This window comes from Genypterus blacodes, unplaced genomic scaffold, assembly GCF_046128005.1.
Source record: "Genypterus blacodes isolate CSIRO-AG114 ecotype Tasmania unplaced genomic scaffold, CSIRO-AGI_Gbla_v1 ptg000070l_1, whole genome shotgun sequence".
NCBI lineage: Eukaryota > Metazoa > Chordata > Actinopteri > Ophidiiformes > Ophidiidae > Genypterus > Genypterus blacodes.
The window spans coordinates 2,677,768-2,704,594 of NW_027466880.1; the positions used below are offsets into that span (position 1 = coordinate 2,677,768).

At 41.8% G+C, this 26,827-nt stretch overlaps 1 protein-coding gene across 1 annotated transcript; it reads right to left on the reverse strand.

Moving 5' to 3' along the window:
• tex264b (testis expressed 264, ER-phagy receptor b) lies at nucleotides 1-23,872 on the reverse strand. Its single transcript, XM_076156435.1, has 4 exons — nucleotides 23,432-23,872; nucleotides 18,673-18,894; nucleotides 7,101-7,269; nucleotides 1-409 (listed from the first exon to the last, which is right to left on the reverse strand). Exons 1-4 carry the CDS (start codon nucleotides 23,708-23,710, stop codon nucleotides 126-128), a joined length of 954 nt encoding a protein of 317 aa, XP_076012550.1. The 5' UTR covers nucleotides 23,711-23,872; the 3' UTR covers nucleotides 1-125.
• Nucleotides 23,873-26,827: the final 2,955 nt, after the last annotated feature.

Sequence of the window (26,827 nt, forward strand, 5' to 3'; positions counted from 1 at the left end):
GCTACCTGAAAGGTTTGTTTTGTGTATTTCAAGAACAACATTTGGCAGCAAAAATCTAGTAAACCTTGGTAAAAAAAAAGACTTTGATTCCTTCATCCTCAACTTTTGTCTGGCTGGCCTCGTGTTCACTCCTCCCCTCCCACGACGGCCCGCCACGCCTGAGTAGCAGCACCCTCCTGGCTCTTCTGGTTGGGCGTTCCATGACGCCTCTCTTCTCTCGCTCCCTGCTGTCCACCGGCGAGCCCCCGGTCCGGGTCCTGACACGTGGACGCTCTGGAGCCTCTCTGTCCGTCATCTCGCCCCCCTTTGTCGTAGCTGGGCGCCGACCGGTCCGAGGATGGAGCCTGAGACGCCTCTCTGCTGTCTGACAGGAGGACCCCGCTGCCCGAGCTGTACTCGCTGTTTGAGTCTGCAAACAAGAGTCGAAATATAATAAAGGACAGCAGGGAAAGATGGTGAGAATGCTTCGGTAAACAAACACTGCATGACAAAAAACATCAAGTGAAGTTTCAATCTAAACCTACAGCTGTGGTTGTATCTGAACTGTATTGGAACTTTATCAGATAAGTTAGTTTCTCCAAGATTCTCACTTGGAACTCCGGTCACATTATTCATGCGCCTCAGAAGACAGCAGCACCTCAGTGATCCACACGACTCAAGACTCAAATGCTCCAGGAATGGGTGGTAAAACTGTGGGAGGCTTCATAACAGCAAGATGAAACTAATATTGCACAAACACACTGTGACTATACAGTGGAATTTAAAGGTAATAACTTTGCCAAAACGTATATAAAAACACTTTCGAGTGACTTTCTTTACTTTATGTTCCTCTGTTATTTGAATTAAATGTGTAGGAAGGGTGTGGCATGGCAAGAACCTGTTTGATGTTGTTGCTGATCTGTCCCAGTATAACAAATACTGTTCATATACAGTATGTATATCAGTTTGGTAATGGTAAACACCAAAGACTCCTAGTTAATAAACTATAAGAAGCAAGAAGTGACACGTTGGCACTCAAAATAGGAGCTGAAATGTTGTTAATGAGAAATTCCTGAAATCTCAATGGCCATTTCTTTTATAATTGGATGGGTTGACCACTTGACACCTCCGGATTCTTAGTTTGCTTTGCAGGTTAATAAGATCAATTTCACAGCTGAGTGTGTGTCAGGCTGTTGACCTTTTGCCTTTGTGTGGCTGTGAGCGTTTTCTGTGTTACTGCAAGAGCAAGAATGAATCACTCCCAAATCAATATTTACACACAGCTAAGCCAGCCCGTCGCTAACACAGCTGATGGTGATATATGCGGGTGAACCTAAGCTTTTTTTAAAGATGGACAGTAGCTGGTCGGTGGCTAATTGGCATGGTACGGGTGAGAAATATGTCGGGGGGGAAATAAATTCTCAGAGACAGTGGAGGTTTATGTTACCGTTTACAGAGTGACAGGCTTTCAAACTGCAAGTGTGCACACCGCCTCGCATTTCAGTTAAGGAAAAACGTGTGAAAAAGTACGATGCTTCAAGCAAATCGCACGTCACAACTGTGCAACGTCAGATGCTCTCAGTGTTAAACGTCAATTATCAAACAATTGTCTTTCCCCTGAAAATGCATTATGCTCTAGGCATGTAATGGATGGGTGGCTCTTACACACAGCACAACAAACAAAGTTAGACCCGCACTTCTAAAAGAGAAGACTGACAGGGGCAGGAGGTAAATAAGAGATTCCAATTATACAGCGAGTGAGCAGCTGTAAATCAATAACGCCATGACAGACTATCCAGACGGCAAGATGGAGAAAGCAAAGCAAGATTTCGCTCATTCAACTTCAAAGGTGAGGGAACTACAAACACAGACATCTTGAATGCTTCACTTCAGAGCACAAATTATGCTTCAACACTGACAGCAAAAGATAAAAAAGGGGAAATTGTGCCACACAACTAATGGGTGCGAGTGTGTGTTTGTGTTGAACAGAATGAACGGAAAGCAGAAAACAACACGCAGATGGCATTGGATATAATTACTTTTGTTTAATGAAGAAAATGTGTTTATGTAGGGGCAGAGGGACGCAACCTGATGTCCAATGTGGGAAAGAGCAGAGGGAGAGAGAGATGTAATATAAAGTAAATGCATGTAAACATCATAATATCTGAATGTATCATGATATACGTCTGACAATAACACAGCACATACTGGACTGGGCTCATATTTCCCATATTTCCAACTGGTTGAATGAACTTTTCCGGTTGGCTGTGGGGAGAAAATATGCGGGACATCTTCGCCCAACTGTACCATATAGAAATAAACTCTTATTTATCTCCATAAAAATGTATTCAAACTGAAATCTGGCCAGGAGCTCTCACTGATTAATTTACACCCCCACCTCTTGTGCGCGTGATTGATGGGAGTGTGAGAAAGCTGTAAGTAAAACAATAAAAATATGCATGCCGAGATCTAAACCGGTGACGAGTTCCGTCTCCTGGCGCTTCGTCTGAGATATTTTTTTCCCTTCGCTAGTTGGTCGCCTTAAGCAACTTGCAAAATGTAATCAGTGGAGAGAAAAATCCCACTTGGTTTGGGAAGATACACATTAGGTATGGTATCCACTTTTTTTTGGAGGCCGTGAAAATAGCCTCTGTGTTTGAAAGGACGGGTTTAGCCGGGCCTTGAAGGCACCTGCCTCCGTTCATCTAAGGGACAATAGATCCATATCCGCTATGAGACGCAGACACATGCAGCAAAGTGTCACTCCTTACTATACGTTCAATGAATCAAGATGGATAATTCTTACTTTTAACCGATTACATTATCATAACCACTCCTCGCCAGCGTGTAAATATGACAATTAATAACAAAGAATAGCAGACGGCACTAAATGCTGCTCTACACCCAACATCTCACTGATTCCAGATTGCTGACAGATTGCGCGCGTGTGTGTGTGTGTGTGTGTGTGTGTGTGTGTGTGTGTGTGTGTGTGTGTGTGTGTGTGTGTGTGTGTGTGGTGGTGGTTCAGGGGGTTGGATCGGTCACTGAGACGGGAGTGAGTGACTGGGTTGGGGGGGGGGGGGGGGTCAGCGATCCAAGAAGCTTCCAGTGTCTCCAAAGGCTGCACTGACCTGTCTCCAGTCGATCCCTGACAGGAGCATGGCTACCTGTCACATTATCATTCGTAGTCATGGACCCCCGAATGCCATTTCCACTCTGCGCTCTGCCGTGACACTCGGGATGCCAAACAACACGCTGGATTTGTCAACGTCGCTTAGCTTCACGCCGCTCTGTAGCCGGAGTGTGGAGATCCAGAGGGGGAGAGGAGGACGTCTCTGCGGAGATTGATAAGGGGTGACGGTCTGCAGTGTGTGTGTATGTGTATGTGTATGTGCGTGTGGTTAAGTTTGCATAAGTTTAGGAGCACAATCAGTAGGGGAAAGCTACTAATTACACAGACTATCACTGCTGTAACCTGAGTACACTTCTTCGAGTTGTCATTGTGAAATCTACTACTTTTGAAAAGCCTCGCCATGTCTGGAGGAAGGGTTGTTATCATAGTGGAGCTATGCTGACGGATGCTTTCGAATCTTTCAAATGGGTTCCTCGAACAGTCCAAAGACATGAAGGTGAAGTGAAGGGGAACTCTGGAATTGCTTGTGCAGAATGCGAGATCGGGAGCCTCCTGTTTATGGATGTCAATGGAATCGGTACATAAATCACAGTATTTGATAGTTTAACATAAGCAAATAGCAATGAAGACCAGAAAACCAGTGTTTTTCTGAAAGTGCTAAGGTGACAACTAAATCAAAAAGTGAAAGCAAATGCTGTCTTACTAAATTTGGTAAATAATCACTATTTTCTAACCTAGTCTGCCAATCACAGCTTACAAGTTAAAGACAGAAGACTATCTATAATGTGATACTGATATCTGCCATTTTCAACTCTTCATTCTTTAATGATTTGAGCACGTAATATAATTTGATCTTGACTGACTGAACTAAAACACCTAGTTTGGAGAGTGAGTGTCCTCTGGGAGCTGAATTCCCATTTGGTTGTTTGACTGAGAAACCTTGTTGTGTAAGTCGAACCTTTCTTCTTGCCCTCTTACCAACTTCTCATGAGTGATGAAACTTGATGATGAAACTTCTGTCAGGTGTGGAAATACATATGGAGGGGCTTAATTAGATTACAACATTTACATACCGGAGCAAATCCATTTGCAGCCACATAATCTAGGCACATTACTCTTTGTATGATTACATCAATTGATGATGATTTAAATCCAACTACAGCGTTACATCAATTTATCCCATTAATCTACAGTTAGGTCCATAAATATTTGGACATTGATGCAATTTTCTCAATTTTGGCTCTGAACAACACCACAATGGATTTGAAATGAAACAATCTAGATTTGCTTTAAGTGCAGACTTTCAACTTTAATTTGAGGGTATTAACATCCAAATCAGGGGACTAGTGTAGGAATTACAACCATTTCTTTCTACCAAAAGTAATTGGACAAACTAACAATCATAAATCAAATTGTCACTTGGTTGCAAATCTGGAACCCATAGACTTCACCAGACGTTGGGTTTCTTCCCTGGTGAAGCTCTGCCAGGCCTCTATACTGCAACTGTCTTCCGTTCCTGCTCGTTATTGGGCCACTTTCCTTTCAGTTTTGTCTTCAGTTCGTGAAATGAATGCTCAATTGGATTAAGGTCAGGTGATTGACTTGGCCATTGCATAACATTCCACTTCTTTGCCTTAAAAAACTCTTTGGTTGCTTTCACAGTATGCTTCAGGTCATTGTCCATCTGCACTGGGAAGCACCGTCCAAAGAGTTCTGAAGCATTTGGATGAACATGAGCAGATAATATTGCCCGAAACCCTTCAGAATTCATCCTGATGCTTTTGTCAGCTGTCTCATCAGCAACTGATAGTGACAGCTCTTTGGACCTCATATTGAGAGTTGACAGCAACAGTTTCCAAATGCAAATACCTGAATACTTGAAATGAACTCTAGACCTTTTATCTGCTCCTTGTGAATGAAATAATGAGGGAATAACACACACCTGGCTATGGAACAGCTAAGCAGCCACTTGTCCAATTACTTTTGGTCCCTTAAAATGGGGAGGCCCATATAGAAATTGTTGTAATTCCTACACCGTTCACCTGATTTGGATGTAAATACCATAAAGCTGAAAGTTGATTCATTTCAAATCCATTGTGGTGGTGTACAGAGACAAAATTGTGAAAATTGTGTCATTGTCCAAATTTTTATGGACCTAACTGTACATATATAACGTGTACTGTGTGTAAACACCGAGTCAGTAACGGTACCTTCTTCCCTTGTTGGATATTTTACAGCTCATTGCATCCCTATTTCCAACATAAAAAACATGTTGGAAATGTTAGTTTGGTGATGAGCCTTTGTTGTAACCCTCTGACGTAATAATGACCAAACACACACCGTGGCCATTTTGACAGTGTATTGTGTGAGTGATTGAGTAAATGTCCAGTTAAGTACAATTTCATTTCAGACACTTTTGGTGAGGCTGGACTGACTGAGGGAAAACAGATCATTACAGGGCTACTGTAAGTTGTTGCAAGGATTTTCTGTTATTTTGTCAGCCCTGCTAGTCTCCATCATTAGTCCTGTCCCTGCGCTCAAAACTACACATTTGGCTGTGTGTGTGTGTGTGTGTGTGTGTGTGTGTGTGTGTGTGTGTGTGTGTGTGTAGCCAACTATCATAATAAGTTTCAACACTGAGGCCAGATACATCAAACACTTGGCAGGTCAAGGATATAAAACGTTATTGAGGATGAAGTCCAGGCCTAATTTGTCCTTATATGACAACAATGGAAAGAAATAGACGATAAATGTCCACACAAAAATCCACCATCATGCTCAGCTCATCTGCATGTACACACCACTGCACCAGACAGGTGGCGGCAGCAGCAGCAGCTCACTGACACGTTGACAAATCACTCAGATCAGACTGTTCCTGCGCTTTCCAGGAACATATTAAATAAATTTTAATGATACTTACATGGACTTTGGTTAGACATTATTGGTTTCAGTGGTGGAACTCTGTACAAGCAAGGTGATGTAACTGGCAATTTCTGAGAGTGTGAGCGTTGTTCTGAATCCCGAGCCATCTGGAGGCTTTATGTGCTCGACTCGTCTGAATATCTGTTGGGAAATTCTTATCTAGTACCGACACAATACCTGTTCTCACTCAAGCATTCAGGTGGTCGTGTGTATTTGCAAACAAGTCATGTCGTCCATTACATATTCAAACTGAACTCCACAGTATGGCCTGGATATCTGCTGTAATTGTGCACTTCAATTTCCCCAGTGTTACATTTCCATCACAAGGCATAGTTTTACTAAAATTGATTGAACAATATGGCCTCTGCACATATATAGTCATTAGGTGTTAGAAAGCTATTATTTTTAAATCGGTATACATTCACACCCCATGCCAGCTAATGATCCGCCTTGTCTCATCCAGTATCGACTTCTGAAAACATGTTTTCACGAGCCTCCGTGTCCCGAGAGGCAAGACAAAACAGTGTAACTGTGTTCAAGTGAGTGCGGGAATGGTGCGACGAAGAGTATGTTGTTGTTATGGAGTCTATAGCAGCCTGGGTGAGAGGCTGTTGTGACCGCTCTTTTCATTAACACATGGAAAAGGTGTCAACCGGAAACTGCGGCAGGAAATACAGTTCCTGATCAAGCACAAACTACAGAGTGCAGGTGCTTTAAAGTGATACATTGGTGAAACAGATCTCTCTCTCTCTCTTTCGCAAACACCTGATGATCACGACACAATAAACACCTGGAATCTGCAAAATCACAACCCATTTCATGCTGAATGAAATCTAGATAATGTTTTAAACTGTATTTTCCTCACGTTAGCAATCAATAAAAATGACATCATCAGTTTTGATCTGATCTCTGCCTCCCTGGGTAATTTGTTAACGACAAAAAGATGGGAATGACGCAGCAACGTGTCCCGCTAGGTTTACGTGTATGACAGAAAATGTATGTTATAGTGTAAACCACTTCCAAACACGGCTCCACAAAACAAGAAAGAAACAAAAGTGTAGCACACCTGAGACTTCAGAGTCACTGTGCGATTCTTCTTCATGCGCCGACGGCTTCCGTTCCACTTGGCGGACCTCAGGTACGTAGAAATCATCCTGACGGGCCAAGGGAGCCATGAACTGGATCTGACCCTTGCTGTAGATCTCAAGGAACGGGTGGGCACACAGCCTCCTTTCCTGTGAGAGAAAAGAGTGTGTTATACTTGACTTTATTACATCACATATAATGGAAGTTTGTTTAGTGCACTTGCAAATTGGTGTAATTGCTTTAGCAAGTGGAACCAAATGTACCTGCTGCCACCAACGGATCAATTTACACACCATAATTCAACTCTGAAGGCACCAAGGCAATACTAAAATTAGTCCAATCAACACTTATTACCATAGGCTGTATACGTTTAACTACAAACATAAGGACAAGAAGGAACAAATAATACGAGATACAAGAGCAGACATGCCAGAAATCCATCCTGGGAACCGCAACGCTCCATCCCTGCACTGGAGGTTCCTACATGTGACCAGCCTTTGATCCCTATAGTCTATTTTTACGTACGTATCTAATCTATCTGTAGGACCCCCCCAGTCAGTTGTTGCTGGCTGAGGTCAAACTCTGTTCTTCTTCTTGCTCCATTTCTGGCCTCACTTCTTCAGAAGCAGGGACATCTCACATGGCAGAGAGCGTTTCAGTTCTCTGGGCTCATTAACCTTTTATACCAGACGTTTTGTTATTCTGCTCACACACGGCCGATATCTGTCACTGTCGTCCTTTTGACACAGGCTCAATGCTGAACATTAGTATGTGAACTAATCCGCTATTTAAGTTGAAGACGATTTGTTTTAATTCACCGACAGTGGAACATTTGACCTGACATATACATTTCTAATTGACTGATCTTTGTTGGTTGGAGGTACATTATTATCTGATGTATCAAACCAGACTGCATCATTTCCTCATGGCTCCGTACCGGATGGAAAATACCTTTGTGTCCTTTTATGTCAGGCAGTCTAAATAATGCTTAAAAATAAGCCTTGTGATGTGATGACTTCCAGCTTTGTTTTATTCCCAGTACATGTATAGTATTCACACACATTCCGCTCATCCCCGCCTACAACTGACCTGACGACTCTTTCCAATTGCATCCTGTAAGTAGGAAAGAGAGAGACTGAAAAGACAAACAAAGCAAACAAAGTGGAGATGACGACAGGCACAGCACTGTTTAGTGGAACAACAGGAATGTCGCACGCTTATGAAAACACGTGAAACATTCTATAGTATCAGACAAAACTTCCTTTTTCGAAAATCAACCATCACTCCCACCATCTGTTTGTCACACTGTTACCATAGCAGTGCCGTTGTTTTCTCTGCTGTCAATTTCAATTATTCCAGCAACATCAATTATTGGTGCATTTTGCCTTGAGAAACATCTGCCTCTCCTCTGTGGCTTTGCTCATCACCTCATAGACGGCAAAGTCACAAATACATACACACCATCAATAATGCAATTCATTGCCAATCAATAAAGGGTCAAACATAACAAATAAGTGTAGTATCTACTGTTTGTTGCGCAATAAAACTTTCTCTTACTCTTATTCTAGTCCAGTTAAGGTAATTGCACCACAATCTACAATGAGAAACAGATCTGGATTTTGTGTTACTCAGTGTCTAAGGATGGACTTATTTCCACCCATGTATACATTCAACTCTGAAGTTTTGCTTTAATTGCGGTCAGAACTAAATTTGGGGCTATAAGGTGCCCAGTGTGGCTATGTAAACTGAATCTGGTCTCATAAATATTGCAGAAAGTGTGTGTTCAAAGAGAGAAGACTGAACAGTATCGACGTGCATAAAACAGCAGAGAAGTGTTTGGCCCAAACAGCAATGATTTTACCATCAACACCAAGTACCTAACAAGGAGGGCAACACACTCCTTGTTTGAATTTTCCCCCTACGAGCCATTAAATGTTACTGAGGGAACATTGGGCCATCTTTAATAAAGAAAAGCCTTGGATTTTGTGGTCATTTGAGGAAGGTTGACATCTGTTTGCTTCAAAATGTCCTATAAACATTCAGGAGGCCATGGGAAGATGCTCGATTGGCATTCACCGCGCTACCCTTGAACGTGTTTAGCAGTGTTTATGAGCACCAAGCCTCATGGGGACATTATTATCATCTTGGAAAATGGAAGCATCGAGAGGAAATAGTATTTGAAACGGGGGAATAGGGCGCAACAAAACAGCCTTGTAGACCGCAGACCATTATGCGATCGTGCGGCGCAATAATCAGAGCTGATAAATCCCGACATGGTTGCCCGACATGGTAAAAATCTGCCACTGCAGGTGAGACAAACTACAAATGGCAGAAGTATACGCACTACCCTGATCCTACATGTAACATGAGATGTCTGCACCGGGTTAAGTGAAGCCGTTATTATTTCATTACCAGATTCAATTATTCAATGAGAGAAAGAAGGCAGAAGATGCTCGACATATCAAACTAGCTGAGATGTTTGAATTAATCTGGGAATATGATTCTGTTCCGTGCTCCGATGAGACAAAGGAGGCTTGCTAAGTGTGGGTGAAAAGTGGGTAATTTTACATGACGGTCTCACAGATTGTTTTGTTTCATGTCAGATAAACTAAAATGATAATGTAGGGAAATACTGTATATTGGGAGATATCATACATCAAAATTTTGTTAGTGACTCTATTCAACACTTTTAAAACCTTACCAAACACCGTTCGAACACCGCCGACTGGCTATGTGTCTCGGTTTGTTCCCAAAGACCTCAAACAGAAAGCAAGTTAGTAATTAGACCAGCAGCGGAACTGCTGACACAAACTGGGCTCAGTCGGCTTTTCTAATTGGGCAGAGGTTTGGAGATGGTGTATACTATGGATTTTTGTTTGCTCCTCTCCTGCAGGATTAGAGGCCGGGTGGGGCCCATGAGAGCACTTAAGGGGTGAACAAAGTATCAGGGTCATGGCAAAGTTATTTTCCTCCTGGCTATATCTTCCCACACCATTCTTTCTTAATATGCAGAGAAAATTGTCTAAACGGACGCAGCTGATCAGACTGGGCGGCCAACGTCCATGCCTTTCTCCAGATGAATCCAAACATGGTGGGAAAGGGGAGCCTTAACCATCTATTCACTCTCTGACAGAGACATCGCCACAGGCAGTAGATTGCTGCCTTCACAGGCTTCAAACAAAAGTGGTGGAAAGGTACCGTGGAAATCAAATTAATGGCTTATAGAAAGTTTAATTTGTGCGCTAATTCACGCATGCCACCGTTAAATAAACCGTCTAATTACAGGCCTTTGTTATTCTGTGTGAGGTAAATATGCATCAACAAAGGATTTAAATTGGATGATTACTTTTCATTGCGGGGGATTACTAAAAACCTCACACACACAGACACACACAGACACACACACTCTCCTTCAATCAGGTCTCACACACTCTCTCATGCCAGTTGGGTATTTGAAGTCGTTCCGAGTTCCTCTAGGGAATCAGCGAAGGATCTTGACACTCCCACAAGGCGAGGAAGACGTGCGAGTGTCCTCCCGTTCCAGGTTTCTAGCCTGGGGAAAAACATCTGCACAGTGCCCGAGTGCAGATAGATCACACGCGCCCTTGAGATGCATAAATAAAAACTGTTCAAGGTATATTTTAGACCTCTAAAAAAGGATTTCTGCCCCCCTCTTGGTAAAACAGTGCTGTAAAAGCAGCGAACATTAAGCTCTGAAATCTCAACAGTTCCAAACAGTATATACTCTGTATCAACATATAAAATGTGCAAGGTAATTGTGTAGCAGTCAACTAATCACAGAAAATGTCAGTAAATGTACACACACATTACTGATTTGCAAAAACAAAATGGCACAAAATCTAGTAAAAAATTAGTTATGGTTTCTTAAGTTATAAGCCAAAAACGTAAACATGTCAAATTACAGCGCTACCATCTGGCCAAACGCTACCAAAATGTAATGGGTTATTCCCTGGATCATGCCCAAGCTTCCAGCCACGTTTCACAGAAATCCTTAAAATGCAAACAAATTAACACAACTGAAAACCCTGTCACACAGTGTCGCATCAACAGCATCTCCAAATTGATCAGCTGAAACAAATTCTGCTCAAATATTTCAGAACACATCCAGCTTGTGTTGCCAAGTTAACAGCTTTGGGGAAGTTTTGACCCTTTCAATCAAAACTTCAAAACATGCCTGCATCCCTGTGAACCCTTAAAGCTGAACTGTGCGATGTGCAAAGGAGTGGAATTAGATATTGAAACCGAAATCATTTCGGTCTCCAAAATATCAAATGCAACAAACATTAAGTCACCAAATCAACACCAAAGAGCTGTTTGCTTCAAAGGAGGTATGCCTCATCAGCACATAAAAAGGCAGTCTGCGGTGCCATAACAAAAACAGTGAATACATTTGGGCACCAGGTGGGTGATTTAAGCGGCAGGAAAAGGCGGCATAAGGAGGCTAAACAAAGCAGACGGCCAGGAATAAAGCTTCTGTCGGAGCTACTGGTGGTGTTTCCCTCTGAACGAGACTCATTAATACTTGTGCCCAAAGAAATCAGGTCACCAACTTCCACCAATCTTTTTTTCCATTGCTACTCAAAACAACGAACAAAGCTTTTACCGAAAATTGGGAATAGATTGACTGCTTAACTCGGGCAGGCTGAACACTGAGTTCTCAAGCGTGGAAGACGGCCCCCATAATGCTGCATATGTTCATTCTCTTCTGCCTTGTTTGGCTGATCAAGGTCTAGGATCGACGCAATGCTAGTTCAGCAGGTGTGTGTAAAGCAGGGAGATTGAATATATGCAGCGCCATGATCCCGAGGGTCAGAACACAAGCTCCAGAATTTTCAAACATTATTGAGGTGAGGTCCTGCATGCCAATGCGGTCCGAGCCTATACTCCATTTCACCTGTTAATACTTACTGACGCATTGAAAAGGTTGGTTATTGCTGCAAAAGTTGCATTTTCTAACACCAAGTGTGTGAAGAAATGACAACTTATACAATTTCAGGGCATTTCCTTATGTCTGAAACACAAGTTCAGAAAGACTCCAAACCCACGGATCCATCGCCCAAAGGTGTTGTGCCTTTTGTACGGAACAGGGAAAAGAAATGTTGCTATGGAAAGGCGCACTGCCGCTGGGGAGAGAGGAAGGAGAAGTGGGGAAACCACCTGACAAAAGATCACTCCTGAGAACTGAGAGGGGCATAAACAGCAGCTTCTGCCTCAACAATGCCTCTCCTGTCTCCTGAGGACACGGGCGCAAAAGAAAGTGAACATAGCTGACAGCAGCGAAGAGGCCAGCTGATGGAAGAAAGAGGCAGATAAGTGCTGCCAACCACTGTGTTAGATTCAGTGTCAAAACACTAACCACTTCAACTATTTCTTTGCCACGATCAGTATAACAATACAAGAGCAGGCAAATGAGAAAAAATACCAAAGTGACAAATAATATGCCACCAAACGAATGCAACAAAAACGACATTACGCCCTGATCAAAACGTGCCCCGACAGACTCAACAATGATGAATGATCAATTGGACATAGAGATCACTAATCACCAGTCAAAACGGTGAAGCAAAGCAAAGGTACAAAGTAATATTATGATTATAACGTGGAAACAACTATCCCATTTTAAATGGAATTTTCATGCATTCAAGTTCTGTTTTGGGGTCCCCATTATTATCATCATTATGTATTCTGAACACTCTCATTCTGAATTTCATTGTGCTTATTCTGCTTTGAATTTCCAAACTTTTCTGAGGCTTCCAGCATCGTGGATGTTGCAAATCTCTGTATGATTGACATTTAATCTCTGAAAAAAAACACAGATTGTCTAAAGGCAAGTTTGAGCCTTTTTCCTTTGAATATTATGATTCAGATTACTGAGCCTGCATTCATGTTTCACTGGGACTGCAGTGTTATTAAGTGGCTTTCTTTTGAAAAGATCCCCTTATCTACACTGCCATTAAATACATTTGTTTTGCTCATACGGAAACCCATTAGTCTAGCGGGAAAATGATACTGCCAAACTATTTTACTTTTCTCCCACAATACACACATTTGGGTCTCTGCTCTGCTCACCAACACATGCAGTCAGAACAGGAGGGAAAGATCAATAGAGGATGGAAAATATATGAAACAAAAATCTGAATTAATTAAAAAGAATAATAGCTACATACATGTGTAAATGGCATTCTGTAGGTAAATAGCAAATTAATGTTATGTATCTAAGTGTATCCTGTTTTTGTTTTCATTGAGAGTAGTCTATTACTTATCTTTTAACTTTAACAAATGATTAAAAATGCCTTTATTCTGTCTCAACGGGCTCTTCTCTGCCCGATCCACCGTTCCACCAAGCTACATGAAAATCAGATGAGAACTTCGTCAGTATTCCAGCTAAACCGCCTTTGCAAAGGTAAAAAAAAATACAGCTTTGAAGCGCCTGTGGAAATGATTATGTTTGTGAGTGTGTGTGTTGCGTAACAACGGTCGGTTTGATAACTGTAATAACTTCTTGGTATGATTTCTGGCTGATTCATAAGATTGACCAGACTCGCCGTGTGATGCTGTATTTTTCCCTCTGTTCAGTTACATTTTCATTTCACGGCCATTCTGGTAATATTTGCTGGGGCGAGTTGCTGCATGACTCATGGAATATGGAGGCGATATGAATATTTCTACTGTGTAACTCTGGTGGAGGATGAAATGCAGAGAACATTTGGTCAAAACCACAATGTGATGCAGAAGCGCTAAAGGAGATTGTCCCTGTTACAGGAGTGTCAAAATCACTTTACGTCCTACTACCAAAGACCACTAGATATATTTACCTCACAAAAATAATCTATTAAATACCATGTCATTTATTTCTCTTACTGCTCTGGCCACATCCTGTCAAGCCCTACGTTTGTATTTCTCTTTGTTTAGAGTGTGAAGTGTGTCCTGTGTAATCCGGTGTGGCTGATGAAACGCTGGTATCTCGACAGTTTTCTTTCACCTTTTCAAATCCCAGGCTGAGGCAATGCGGTGTCAGGGGGCCGAGTGTCGGGGTGGCATTTGAGCGACGGCCCCCTTCGCTCAGACTTATTCAGCCCTGACAAATGAACAAGTGTCTGAAAGTTACAGAGCAGAATAAAGCAGTTAAGTCTTAAGTCTCTTCATATCTTTCCCATTTCCCTCAGGTCAATCACAGTGGTCCCAAAGCCCCTACACCTTGCTTACGTGGCCTAACGGTGTTGTTGGATTCATACTTGAATGGTTCAAAATTGCGTGTTGGATTGCTTTTTAGAAAACCCCTCAAGAGGGCACAGGAACAAATCAATTTAATTTGCATGTCTACCTCAACAAAGAGCCTTTCTAAACTCGACAGCAGAGAGTGGTGGGTGTGTGTGGGTGTGTGTGTGTGTGTGTGTGTGTGTGTGTGTGTTTGAGTGTATGTAATCACAGTTTTTTTGGGGGTTTTTTTTTTGGAAACACACCCTATCATAAATATGACAGCGGTTTGGTTTGACATTACAGAGCGATTTAAAAAAAAACATTTTCTTTTCTTTCTGATCATCCAAACATTTCACTGGTTCCGTCCTCCAGGAATTTCAGTGATTGTGCTCCCACTGCAGCCAGCAACTGTGTACCGTCGAGGCTAATCTGGCTGTTCCTAAAGGAGAGGCAATGGTTACCTGTGGCATCCAAACCCAAGAGTATAATGTCTTATACTGTAGTACAGATATGCAGAGCAACCTACTAGCAAACTACATTTCAAAAGGTCTATTTCTCTTTTGTCAGTTCTGTTGTGCAGTGCCACTCATTACTATCACCACTGACGATGTGTGAAAGGCTGACGCATCTCTTCACAGGTTGTCCACTTTACTGAAGAAACATTCATTAGATATTGCTCCAGACACATCAACAAAAAAAGTCAATAATTTCAGATTTCTTGGATCATGAGGAGCTTTTTGTCATTCTGACATCATTTAAACCCAGATTCTGGCAAGACCCCTTCCACGTAATGCAGGGTTGTGTTAAACTAACAGGCAAAGGAATTACTGAGGAAGAAAAAGCCCTTGTGTGATAAGTATATTAATTAATTTAGGCTGTGGCTGATGAACGGGATCCCGAACTGCTCATGTGAAATCTAAGCCTAACCCTTATCCTAATTTAAAGTTAGCAGAAAATGCCCACATCTCTCCTACATGTCCAAATTGGGAATCTGCAGTATTGTAGATTATTATATTGTACTTATATGTTATCTCTAAATCAACAACGTAAACTCATGGCAATGCAGCACTTTGTTGAAAGATCTACAATTCCCATCCTGATCTCATCTTCCCATCTTAAACTATTCTGACCCCGCTGCCTCATCATGATTCAACAACGTAAAACAGAATAAAGTTTGGATCAGATCAATAATATGTAGATGTGACATTTAACACGAACAGTAGATTCCCTGCTGCTGGAGGATGAAAGTCATGTTTGACAGGCAAACATCCACAGAGACTCCAGCTGGCAGAAAGCCTACAGGGTCTCCATGCAACAAACTTGATCAGAATGGCCTGGTGAATGTGTACATGAACATAAGTGATGGGTTATAAATAACATCATAAGCATGAGCTACTGACTTGGGCTACGTTTTATTATCTCAGCTTATCAGTGGAAATCAGAAATCCTGAATATAGTGTTTCTTGTGTCAGGTCAAGTTTATGACAGGAGCAAAATTGTGGCTGACTGCATGACAACAACTTCACAACAACCCCAGCAGTCAAACACTGAATACAAGATGTTCTTCTAAATTTTCCAGCATATGACATTGCCTGTATTTCATACTTCAGCATATATACCCAATAACCTTTTCTGACCTTTCTGAATGTACAACGCAGTTAGACAGAAGTGTGCATATTGAACAGGCCCTGCGGACTGGCATCTGTGCAGTGATTTGCAGCATTCTTGGCCAGGTAGACTGGACCGATAGAAAGCTAAGGAGGCGGAACCTTATGTCCCTGTAAATCAAAAGCACGGCTCTGTTCTCCAACTACCTGAGAAACTTTCATGATCACCGTACCATGTGTGTCAGTTGTTCAAAAAAAGCAATGTTTAAAGACGCAAGTAAAAAGCACTTAATATTCAGCCCAACACGTTTCAGCTGGCACGAAACTTCAGTGCCCTCGAGCAAACAAATGTTCCATCATCTGCCTTCCACAAATCTTTAGATCTCTGTGAATGTCAGCAATACTAGCCACCCACCCGGGTTCACTGTCATGTGTGTAGGCCTTGCCACCATGCTAGAATCAATTCTCACGATGCCAAGGCATCTGTGATGCAGCTCACCTCTAAAAAGCCAAGGCACAGAAGGAAAACACTGGGGCTGGTCGATGGTCTGAATGGGCAAATATCAAGCCCAACCATGGGGCAGCTACTCAAAGCGCCTGACAGGCAGAAATCATTTTGCCATGACAGGCCGGGCATGTTAAATGCTGATGAGCTTGTCTGGAAAGGTCTCACCACAAGGGAAATTCTAAACGTCAAGCATCACCAGCATGCATTATTCACAATGAGAAAGCCACTTCAAATTGCCTCTGCTGTTAGGTTTGTTTTGTTGATTGTAAGCTGGAATTTAACTTTTATTCTTCACTAATGTTTCAATTCCAGTTTAGTTTTCAGTGTGGGTTTTGGTTTAGGTTACCGGTCAGATAAAGGGCACCGTTGAATAAAAGAAGAATGTTTGTGATTAAGGTGATTAATTTAACACGTCAATGTATTGATGAATACGTAGATTTTCATTCTCTGCCTGTGAGTGTTTACCTGAAGCTGCATTCTGGTTGAACACTTGATTCCAAAACATTAATTAGACTTGGCTTGGCACTATGAATAAAGGATGAAAAAGGTGGATGTAACCTTGTTAGTCTGAAAAAAAGATAGATTATAGAAATAAGTCTATCAAATAAATTGACTAGCGCTGCTGGCAGAGAGAAAGAGGCGGCCATGTGTGTATGTGTGAGACTGTGTAAAAATTGATCAGCATTATAAAGTGACACTGCTTTTCATAGATCTATAAGTGGTTACATTCAGTAACGCATAATGGATCCACACGAAGCCTTTCATATACCCTAGGAGAAACTTATTGCCACAATAAACACAATTACCTATTTGGAGCAACTCACATGTGCTTTATAATTTGAATTAAATCTATTGACTATCTTTATATTGCTATAACAATAAAAACATACAACTGTAAAACTGAAAAATGAATCTCATAATATACAGTAGATGTGAAAAAGTGATGCAGTGTAAGATGATTACAGCTGATAAGCATTGAGAGGGAGAATAACGCGTAGACTATATTTACAGAAAGTACAAACCAAAAAGGAGGATTTATCAGTGCTGCTGAAGGAGAGGTTGCCCACTGAGATGACAGTTTAAGCTGACCTCTCAGACAGGCTAAGTGTCACTGGAGTGCAGCCAGGCTTAAGCAGTATCCAAGCAGATGGTTGTGCCCGTCAGACAGGCAGGCAGGCAGGCAGACACACACACACACACACAAACATTCTTCGAGCTGAAGGAGAGTGATTGAGACAACCTGTGGTGTTGCCACCTGTTTTATCACGCTGCATAATTACACTATATCAGGAAAACTCTCTCCTCATTGCTATGACTCACTTACCCAGTATCCCTCCAGCAGTACTCAGTGACAGCATTCATGATGAAGTGCTTAAAGGAACTTGGAACTCTGTTTCCAAGAGCAAGCGCTCTTATTTTACCGTTTGACCTGTAGTTTAGTGTTGTGCCACTTATCACACCTCACAACCCTCAAGTGTGTGTGTGTGTGTGTGTGTGTGTGTGTGTGTGTGTGTGTGTGTGTGTGTGTGTGTGTGTGTGTGTCTCTCTCTCTCTCTGTGTGTGTCTCTCTGTGTGTGTGTCTCTCTGTGTGTGTGTCCGTGTGTTTGTGAAGACGGCGTAAAGAAAAGAAGATTTGAGTGTGTATATGGTAGCACGCAGAAAGACTCAGCGTGTGAGTCACTTCAGACTTAGCAGTGATTCATTCTGTCACATACACGCACACATTTGTTTCCCTATCATTGTGTGAAAATAGGCACACAGTTCATGTGTGATCTTTTTCTCTCACCGATTCTAATTCCCAATATGAGATACCGTTGAGAAACACTATTCTGACAAATATTTTGGGGATGGCTAAGAACAAAAACAGAGATGGTCTAATATTTGGTATGAAGAGATATGCATTCATTCTGATAAACGTTCAATGAGTGTGCTTCTGTATCCATATTCTATTTACTTCATGGAATCTACTGACCCATACACGTATCTGCACATGCATGCTTATATATGCATTTATGTACTAAAGGGGTGCATGAAAAGCATGTGAATCTGCAAATGATCATATTTACATTAGTGGGTTATTTGTACTTTCTTGTCATTTCAATTGATAAAAAAATGCTGATTAAAACAATTTCATTGAAAGAAAAAGGGGAGGGAATTATGCGTAGCAGCAGAGGTGCAAACTGAGAAAGGCAGAAAAGCCTACGAAGGCTAAATACCTTGATGTAGTGCTCAAGCCTCGGGTAAACTCTTCTCACGGCCAGAAGGACGGAGACAAACGTCCTGTGGGGGAACAAGGTAGTGACCACATGCGTGATTTCTGGAAAGGAGAAAACATTAAAGCCCGATTTCTCGTAGAGCTTTAACAGCTCCTCGCTGGCTTTATTTTCTCCTTCACTCAGAATACTGCCGACAGCGTAGCGGCACTCTTCTTCTGATACCTGAAGGGGGAAAAAATAAAAAGACCAATTAGTGAATGAAGAAAATGTTGAAGACAGACATAAGTACTGTAGAGGAGTGGATGGACAGAGTAAAAAGCAAAAAGCAAAAAGCTTCAACGCCATCTTATTGGCTGCATTTCTCTAAATGCAATATCTCGTCCTCTGCTCACACCACTCAACCGGCATTTGACCTTTTCATATTTTCCCTCATTATAGCGATTGCGACGACCATAACTCTACAGAGCTCCAGCATCACGATGGCAGCACTGACAGAGAGATAAAAGCTCTCTAACAAACCACTTCAGAACAATTTTCCAATGTTTGATTTCTTTTATGCCGCAACTGACCGGACAAAAACACACTGTGGATGATCTCCACTCACAGTAAGTGTCCCCGAAAAACCTGAATCTCTCTGAAATGCCACCTACGTCACCTCCACTGTACTGACAAGCTATAAGCACTACAATGTGTAATGCAAGGTCATTTAATGAGCAGTGTGTACAAAAAAAATGACAAGCAAAAAGAAAAACATTGTGTGTGATGTCAGCCAAGTGCCAAAATTAAAGACTAAAATATGCTCATTAATATGAGCACTAATTGGAGCATTTGGCAGCCGAGCAATTATTGCTCCATCCTATATTCTCCATCCTGGTGCCCATTAAAGAAGGGAGACTCTTTATATAAATGAATACTCTTGAGACATCTAAGACTTTCTCCTCCCTACGCTGTGCTGAGTGCCAATTCTCCATTTCCTGCCGCAGCGTGCTCTCAGATCCATACAGTGTGTCTCCAGCAAAGGCAGGGTCACATCTGTATAAAATGTATACCACAACTGTATAAAATAAGGTGATCGGCCCAATTGGTCAGTGAACCCATTGAAACTGATGCCCTGGAGAATGCCTTTCCATCCTCCAAGGTGAATGATGAATGAGGTACAAGTGTTGAGGTTATCGCGTTGAGGAGTCTTGGAAACACACACATTTAAAAGAATACAAATACACACACGAGAGAGAGAGAGAGAGAGAGAGAGAGAGAGAGAGAGAGAGAGAGAGAGAGAGAGAGAGAGAGAGAGAGAGAGAGAGAGAGAGAGAGAGAGAGAGAGAGAGAGAGAGAGAGAGAGAGAGAGAGAGAGAGAGAGAGAGAGAGAGAGACTGACAAGCCTCAGTCCTGCTCTTTGTTGGTAAAAGCAAACATCCCTGTTACTTTTCAGTTAAGGTCTAGGACAGATTACTTACAAAAAAGTTGCATTATTTAAGAATACAGACATGGGACCAGGAGAGTACACTAAATGACACGTGAATGACTTATGTGAATTCTATCTAATCAGTTTTGAAAGCAGCTCTTATTATAATCTCTGTAGGACTGATGCCTTTGTCTGACATCCTGACATGGCACATGGGGCCATCCTCAAAGTTTACGATAAGGACGCAGCATTACTTACCTTATTATCTTCACACTACATTAGTCAAGTTATGTACAATAGCTACTGTCAGATAGCAGCTCACTTTACCCCGAAAATACTCTGTTCCGAGTCTGGTTGAGAAACACAGTAAATACTGCATTAAGTCTGACGGTGGAACAATAGAAGCAGTTCTACAAAGAATTCTGGTGGAAGTGATTTTTTCAAACACAGCCTTGTTGATGGCATCATTGACAAGTCTCTTTTTACAGACTCTAGTTCTCTCCAGTTCCATTTTTCCCACCATAAGGCAACGCCGTTGACAGCGAGACCAAGTTTCTTTCTCAGCGGGGACTCTGTCGAGTTGTTTATAGAGCATGAAGCAACAAACATAAAGCTTGTGAAAACTGTTCTCCCCTGACTGTACAAACAGCATACTGTACATAGTGCCATGGATCTTGAGCAGGAGGCTGCACCTGATTTCCAGCCCTACTGGTACCCAAATGTGCTGGAGGCTGACAGGAGAAGATGATGGGAATAACCAACAAAGCCTGACAGAGACGACGTCAAACAAATGTCCTCAATTTCTAAGTCAGCCAATAAGCCATAAGTCTTCAGTAAAACTGGCCACAAGAGAAGGCAGCGTGTCAAACCAGTGCACAGAAAAAGACTAAAGAGAAACTTGATTGATGAATAAATATTGTATTGACAGCAGAACTAACAAACTTACTAGAGAAACTACAAATACATGTTATAAAGAATATTAACAGATGTGGCTAAATCAGCACAGTAAGAAGAAGACACTACTACTAATACTAATTAAAGAAAATGTAAAATAGTTACTGCTTGTGATAGGGGTATCATCAATTTTGTCCGGGCCATTTTAAATTGTTATTATTATTTGAAATAATGTTACATGGAAATGGGAAGCATCATTTCTATTAAACATGGAGTAAAGAACGATGGATGCCAATTAGTTGGCACTTCAGTTTCGACGAATTTCAGAGAGAGAGGGAGAGAGTAAGAGTGTGTGTGTGTGTATGTGTGTGTGTGTGTGTGGGGGGGGGGGGTTCAGGGTACCATCACATTTAGTCGCGTTGGTATTGTATTTGTACTATACAGATAAAGGATTGTGGGGCACACAGTGTGAAGTCTTCAGCCAAGTGGATTTATTAATCATCACAGGGATCCAAGTTGGGAGTCAAGCACAAAGAAACACAGCCAAATCCAAACCCTCTCTGCCCCCAATCATTGTTTTTGCCTCTCTGCACTCATCAGACACTAGTCTAGCACGACACATTTTAATGTTTACACAATACTTTGACAGCTCATCTACAGTGAAAAGGAGGATCCGGAAAGTCGACTCTTCAAATCTGCTGTATGGGTGGGCTCTATTGACTTTGGTGAGGGGACAAGGAAAAACAAATCCTCTGCAGTATATAAAGAATTTTCATCCGTCCTCCAATTTAATAGGGCGGTTGGACTTTCTTTTTTTTATTTTCGGGATAGTGGCGTTCTCTTCTGTTTCATCCATCACCACAATAAGTACTAGTGGGACAGACACACTCTCTCCTGCCCCTCCTCCAGCTGTCATTCCCAAAGTTTTCAGTTTGTGACAACAATGACCCCCAACTGGAGATGAGCGGACACTTGTCATTTCAGTGCAATTCCACTTGTCACTGAGCATTTTTTTAGAGACAGGACACGTCTCAAGAATTGCTTACCCTGACCCCTAGCTCGGAATATGGATGGTTTTCTGACAAAGCTGATATTCATATCCTACACCCTCTGTCCCTCCCCTCTGATGTTTGTCAAAGCAGGATGGAAAAGAGGAAGAGAAGGCGAGCTGTGAGGGAAAGGTGATGCGGGCACAGTAGGTCAAAGAAACCACATGGCTTTGAAACCGGAAGGGGGCTTGTGAAGGAGAAAGGTTTAATGAGTGGAGCCCAGAATATGTTCACTGTTTCATGGGGGGAAAAAAAGACAGAGCTGCTCTAGCTCGGTATCCATGGCAACCATCTTAGGACCAACTGAAGCCCTTGTTGAAGTCTTTTGTTTCTCCAAAGGAAGTGATTAAAGGAGGTAAAAGTGAGAAAACTGAAGACAGAGGATGAGGATAGCCATGCTGACACTTATCCTCTGTGAGCCTGCACTTCTGAAAATCGTTCTCACTGAAAATACTAATGGACGGTGTCTCACTATGGGGACACTGAATACCAGCTCTCCTATCTGAAAGCATTCTATGGGGCTCCTGACTAGGAGACTGAATGGCATCCTGGGTCTGCGACACTAATGAGCTCAGATCATTACGCCAATTATTTTAACTTAGATCAGGACTTGGCTGTGACTGTGCAGATGGGCCCATGGACTCACTGCCAGCCTAATTGCAAGCTTGGGAAAAGCAGAGAGGCACAACAAAAGCTTTTTGAAGGAGAGCAGAGAAGAATCCATCGTTAAACTCTGGCTATGATCAGTCAGGTTGTTTTGCAATAGGCTTTGGCCGGTTTATTAAGTGATGCTTAAGTGAAAACTTCAAACAAGCTGTGGCAGAAGTAGAGAAAGAATTATTGCTCGCTGACAAATCTATTACAGAGTTTGTATTAAATCGGAGGTGCAGCTCAGAGCTTCAGCTCCTCGTTCTCGTTCTAATTCCCAGCCACTCTTATTGTCATACTTAGCTCCCTAGCTCGCAACAATAATGTAAACCATGATGTGATGGTGGGTACATGTAAGATATTTAAGGATTGGGCCTTTAACAGCTGCAATACAATAATCGATTTTTGGCCACTAAAGGCAAAATAATCTCTATCAGCAATTAAAGCAGTGGAACCCAGTGGAAATGCAGAAACGTTTAGGTGCCAAAAGTGAATATAACAAGCACAAAAATACAAAAACTTTGAAATAACATTGATAACACGTAACGATCATTCAGAAGATATAGATTTCGTTTCAACAAGGACCTTTTAGTATGTACGCGTCCATCTTCACTTCAAGCAAATAACGGTATTGCCATCTAGAGGCCACATTTACACACTACATCGCAAAACCTGCCTATATTTTAAGCAAAATGTTTGATAAAAGAGCTGCAAAATTACGATAACTAACTGATATTCAGAGTGGCGAGTCGTGGATGTTTACCTTTTTAGGGTCGTCGTAAAATATTCCAATACACGTCAACTTGGGTCCAATACTGAGAGATTCCTTAAAAAGTTGTCCACACTTTTTATACGGCCCTTGTTTGAATTTGTAGGCGAATGTAATGTTCTTGATGGGAGGTAAGCCAGTTTGTACGTATATCTCTGACAGAAACCCCGAGTACAACACAAAAGCAGCTCCCGTTAGAAGAATTAACAGGCTAATGATCACACACCAACACATCTCATCTGTCATCATTTCCAAAAGGCAGACAAGGTGCATTGTTTGGCAAGCGAGCTAGTTCCTTCTTAACGTTAAATTGAGCGACCTTGGCTGTAGAAGAAAAAAAGAAGAATATTTTACGAAAAATGCCTGCGTTTCTGTTAGCATTTCTCGGTTTTTGGACTTGGAAATGTTTCACTCTGTACACATTGTACCACACTTCCTGGGTGATACCATTTGTGCCGGGGACAGGGGGGGGACTTTTTACCTACTTTTTGGGGTATGCAATTAAGTTTAAACATGAATCGTTTGATAGAATTGCGCGTCAAAGACATTTTAACTGTTTGTACATCCGATCTAGCTAAGCTGTGAAGTGGTTACAGTAGCAGCGTGTATTAATATGGAATCTATAAAATTATAAAGTGGGGACAAATATCTTTCACCTATGTCCCTAGTTGGAATGGTCCATACATGGAAATCTTTTTAATATTCTAAATTCTAGTGCGCAAATTGATGATTGTTACACAAACTATTAAATGTATATTTAAATTAAATAATATTTTCACTGCTGGCAGGAGTTATTTACATTTCTAATCAAAACCTCCATAATTTGAAATTATTAAAAAAACTATTAAATACAATGTTTGAGTTTTTTTAAACACCAAGTTTAATGGACGTCTTAGAGAGTATTTGTAGATGGTTTTCAACAACAATCATATGTACTGGATATATATGCAGTGATACACCTAAATGTAATTGAAGATCAGGTGCATGCAACAACGTATGTCTTTGTGAATCTTAGTATTGACTCAGCTGTACAAGCTCTTCTACGAAAGTTGATATGTCCTGTTTTTATTTGTAATTATTATAATATTAGTAGTACAATAGAACAGAACACAAACATTTAATTGATTAATTTAATGTATCTTCATGTGAATGTGGGCTTTTAATATTTCGAGGTATTGTAATTTAGTCACTATGTGTGGTTATCATCTGTTGTCCCAAGCCAGATGATATAGAGTAACTTGGACAGCACTGCATGTAAGTTAGCCCTCGGCAGCATGTGACATTTTTACAAAATGTATTTTTTTTTTTTAAGTCCACTGTTGGCAAACTATTAGATTAGATTAGATTAGATTAGATTAGATTAGATTAGATTAGATTAGATTAGATTAGATTAGATTCAACGTTATTGTCAATGAGCAAGTACAGGTACAAGCCAATGAAATGCTGTTAGCATCCAACCGGAAGTGCAAAAGTGTACTTTTATATATACAGAATATATACAGAATATATACAGAATAAACTATATACACTATATATACTATATATACTAACTATAATTATAAATTAATAAATATGTAAATAAATAGTGCAAGGAGTCTGATCAGTGCAAAACAGAAAGTTGTGCAAATGGCAGTGGAGTGCAAGATGATGCTAGTGGGAGGATGGAGTTGAGTGGGGGAATGGAGTACAGTTCAACACGGTCAACAAAAGTTTGACCATGTGAAAAGTTTATTATTGGGGTGGGAGGATTTTATAATGTTCCTGGTTTTGCCAAGACAACGTCGATGGTAGATCTGTTCGATGCTGTCCAGTTGTGTACCAGTGATCCTTTGGGCAGTCTTCACCACCCGCTGGAGTGCTTTCCGGTCTGATGTGGAGCAGTTGCCATAACATACTGTGATACAGTTAGTGAAAATGCTCTCAATGGTACAGCTGTAGAAGTTCACCAGGATCCTAGGACAAAGGTGAGCTTTCTGAAGGCTCCGAAGAAAGAAGAGGCGAGTTTATGGACCAGGTGAGATCATCAGAGATTTGGATGCCAAGGAACTTGAAGCTGGGCACACGCTCCACTGCAGCTCCTTTGATGGAGATGGGGGTGTGTGCATGGCTCCCGGCCCGCCTGTAGTCCACGATAATCTCCTTGGTTTTCTTGGTGTTGAGTGCCAGGTTGTTGTGAGCACACCACGTGGTCAGGTGCCGTACTTTCTCCCTGTAGGCCGTCTCATCGTCGCCTCTGATCAGGCCTATCACCATGGTGTCATCTGCGAACTTAATTATGGAATTGGAACCATAGACAGGAGCGCATTCATGGGTGAATAGGGAGTAAAGGAGAGGGCTCAGCACGCAACCTTGTGGCACGCCGGTGTTCAGAGTGATAGTGGAGGAGGAGAGGTTGTCTATCTTAACAGACTGGGGTGTGTTAGATAAAAAGTCCAGAGTCCAGTTGCAGAGGGGTTGATACCAAGCTGGATGGGAGGCAGTAGCTCAGTGGGTAGAGCTTCTGTTGGGAACCGGAGGGTCGCCAGTTCGAGCCCCTGCCGAGGTGCCCCTGAGCAAGGCACTGAACCCTCAATTGCTCCCCCCTCTGCGAAGGGTGGTAATGTAATGTAAGTCGCTTTGGATAAAAGCGTCTGCCAAATGCTCGTAATGTAATGTAATGTAATGGATGAGCTTGGAGATCAACTTGGAGGGGATCACAGTATTGAATGGAATTGTATGGAACAGACCTCTGAGGTGGAGAGTGTGAGAGGCAGATTGTTGAGAGGTAGATCTGCCTTGGACATCACCTCCCTGTTTTCCCGTTCAAATCGAGCGTAGAAGTGGTTGAGCTCGTCAGGGAGGGAGGTGGAGCTGGTAGGGGGCACAGTGTTGGGAGGTTTGTAGCTGGTGAGTGTCTGTATGCCTTGCCATATACGCCGGGGGTCAGAGTAGTTGAAGTGCTCTTCAACCTTCAGTTTGTAGCCATGTTTGGCCTGTGAGATTCCCCTTCTCAGGTTGTATGTTGTATGTCAGTCTAATGTAATGTAAAACCACTGGTAACAGTATTTAAATTTCAGCTCCGTATCATCTACTCACTCCACAATTATACTATTGCTGTTGTTGTTTTATGTTATGTTTTTACCCAATCAGATGGGTCTCGTGGTTGTCTATTTAACACCGTAAATCTGTCACTACCGCCACCCTCAGGCCAGTATTAGGTACTACTAGACGCAGCATGTTTAATGCTCTAGTAACTAGAGTCTAGTTACTAGAGCATCAAACATGCTGCGTGGTGCCAACTGCACGAGAGTCCACATGATTTCTTAGCAAACTGGCGATTTTATTCAAACCTGTGCTACATAAGAGTCCGTTTTAGCAAAATAAATGAAAGAAAACTGCAGAACATTTCTT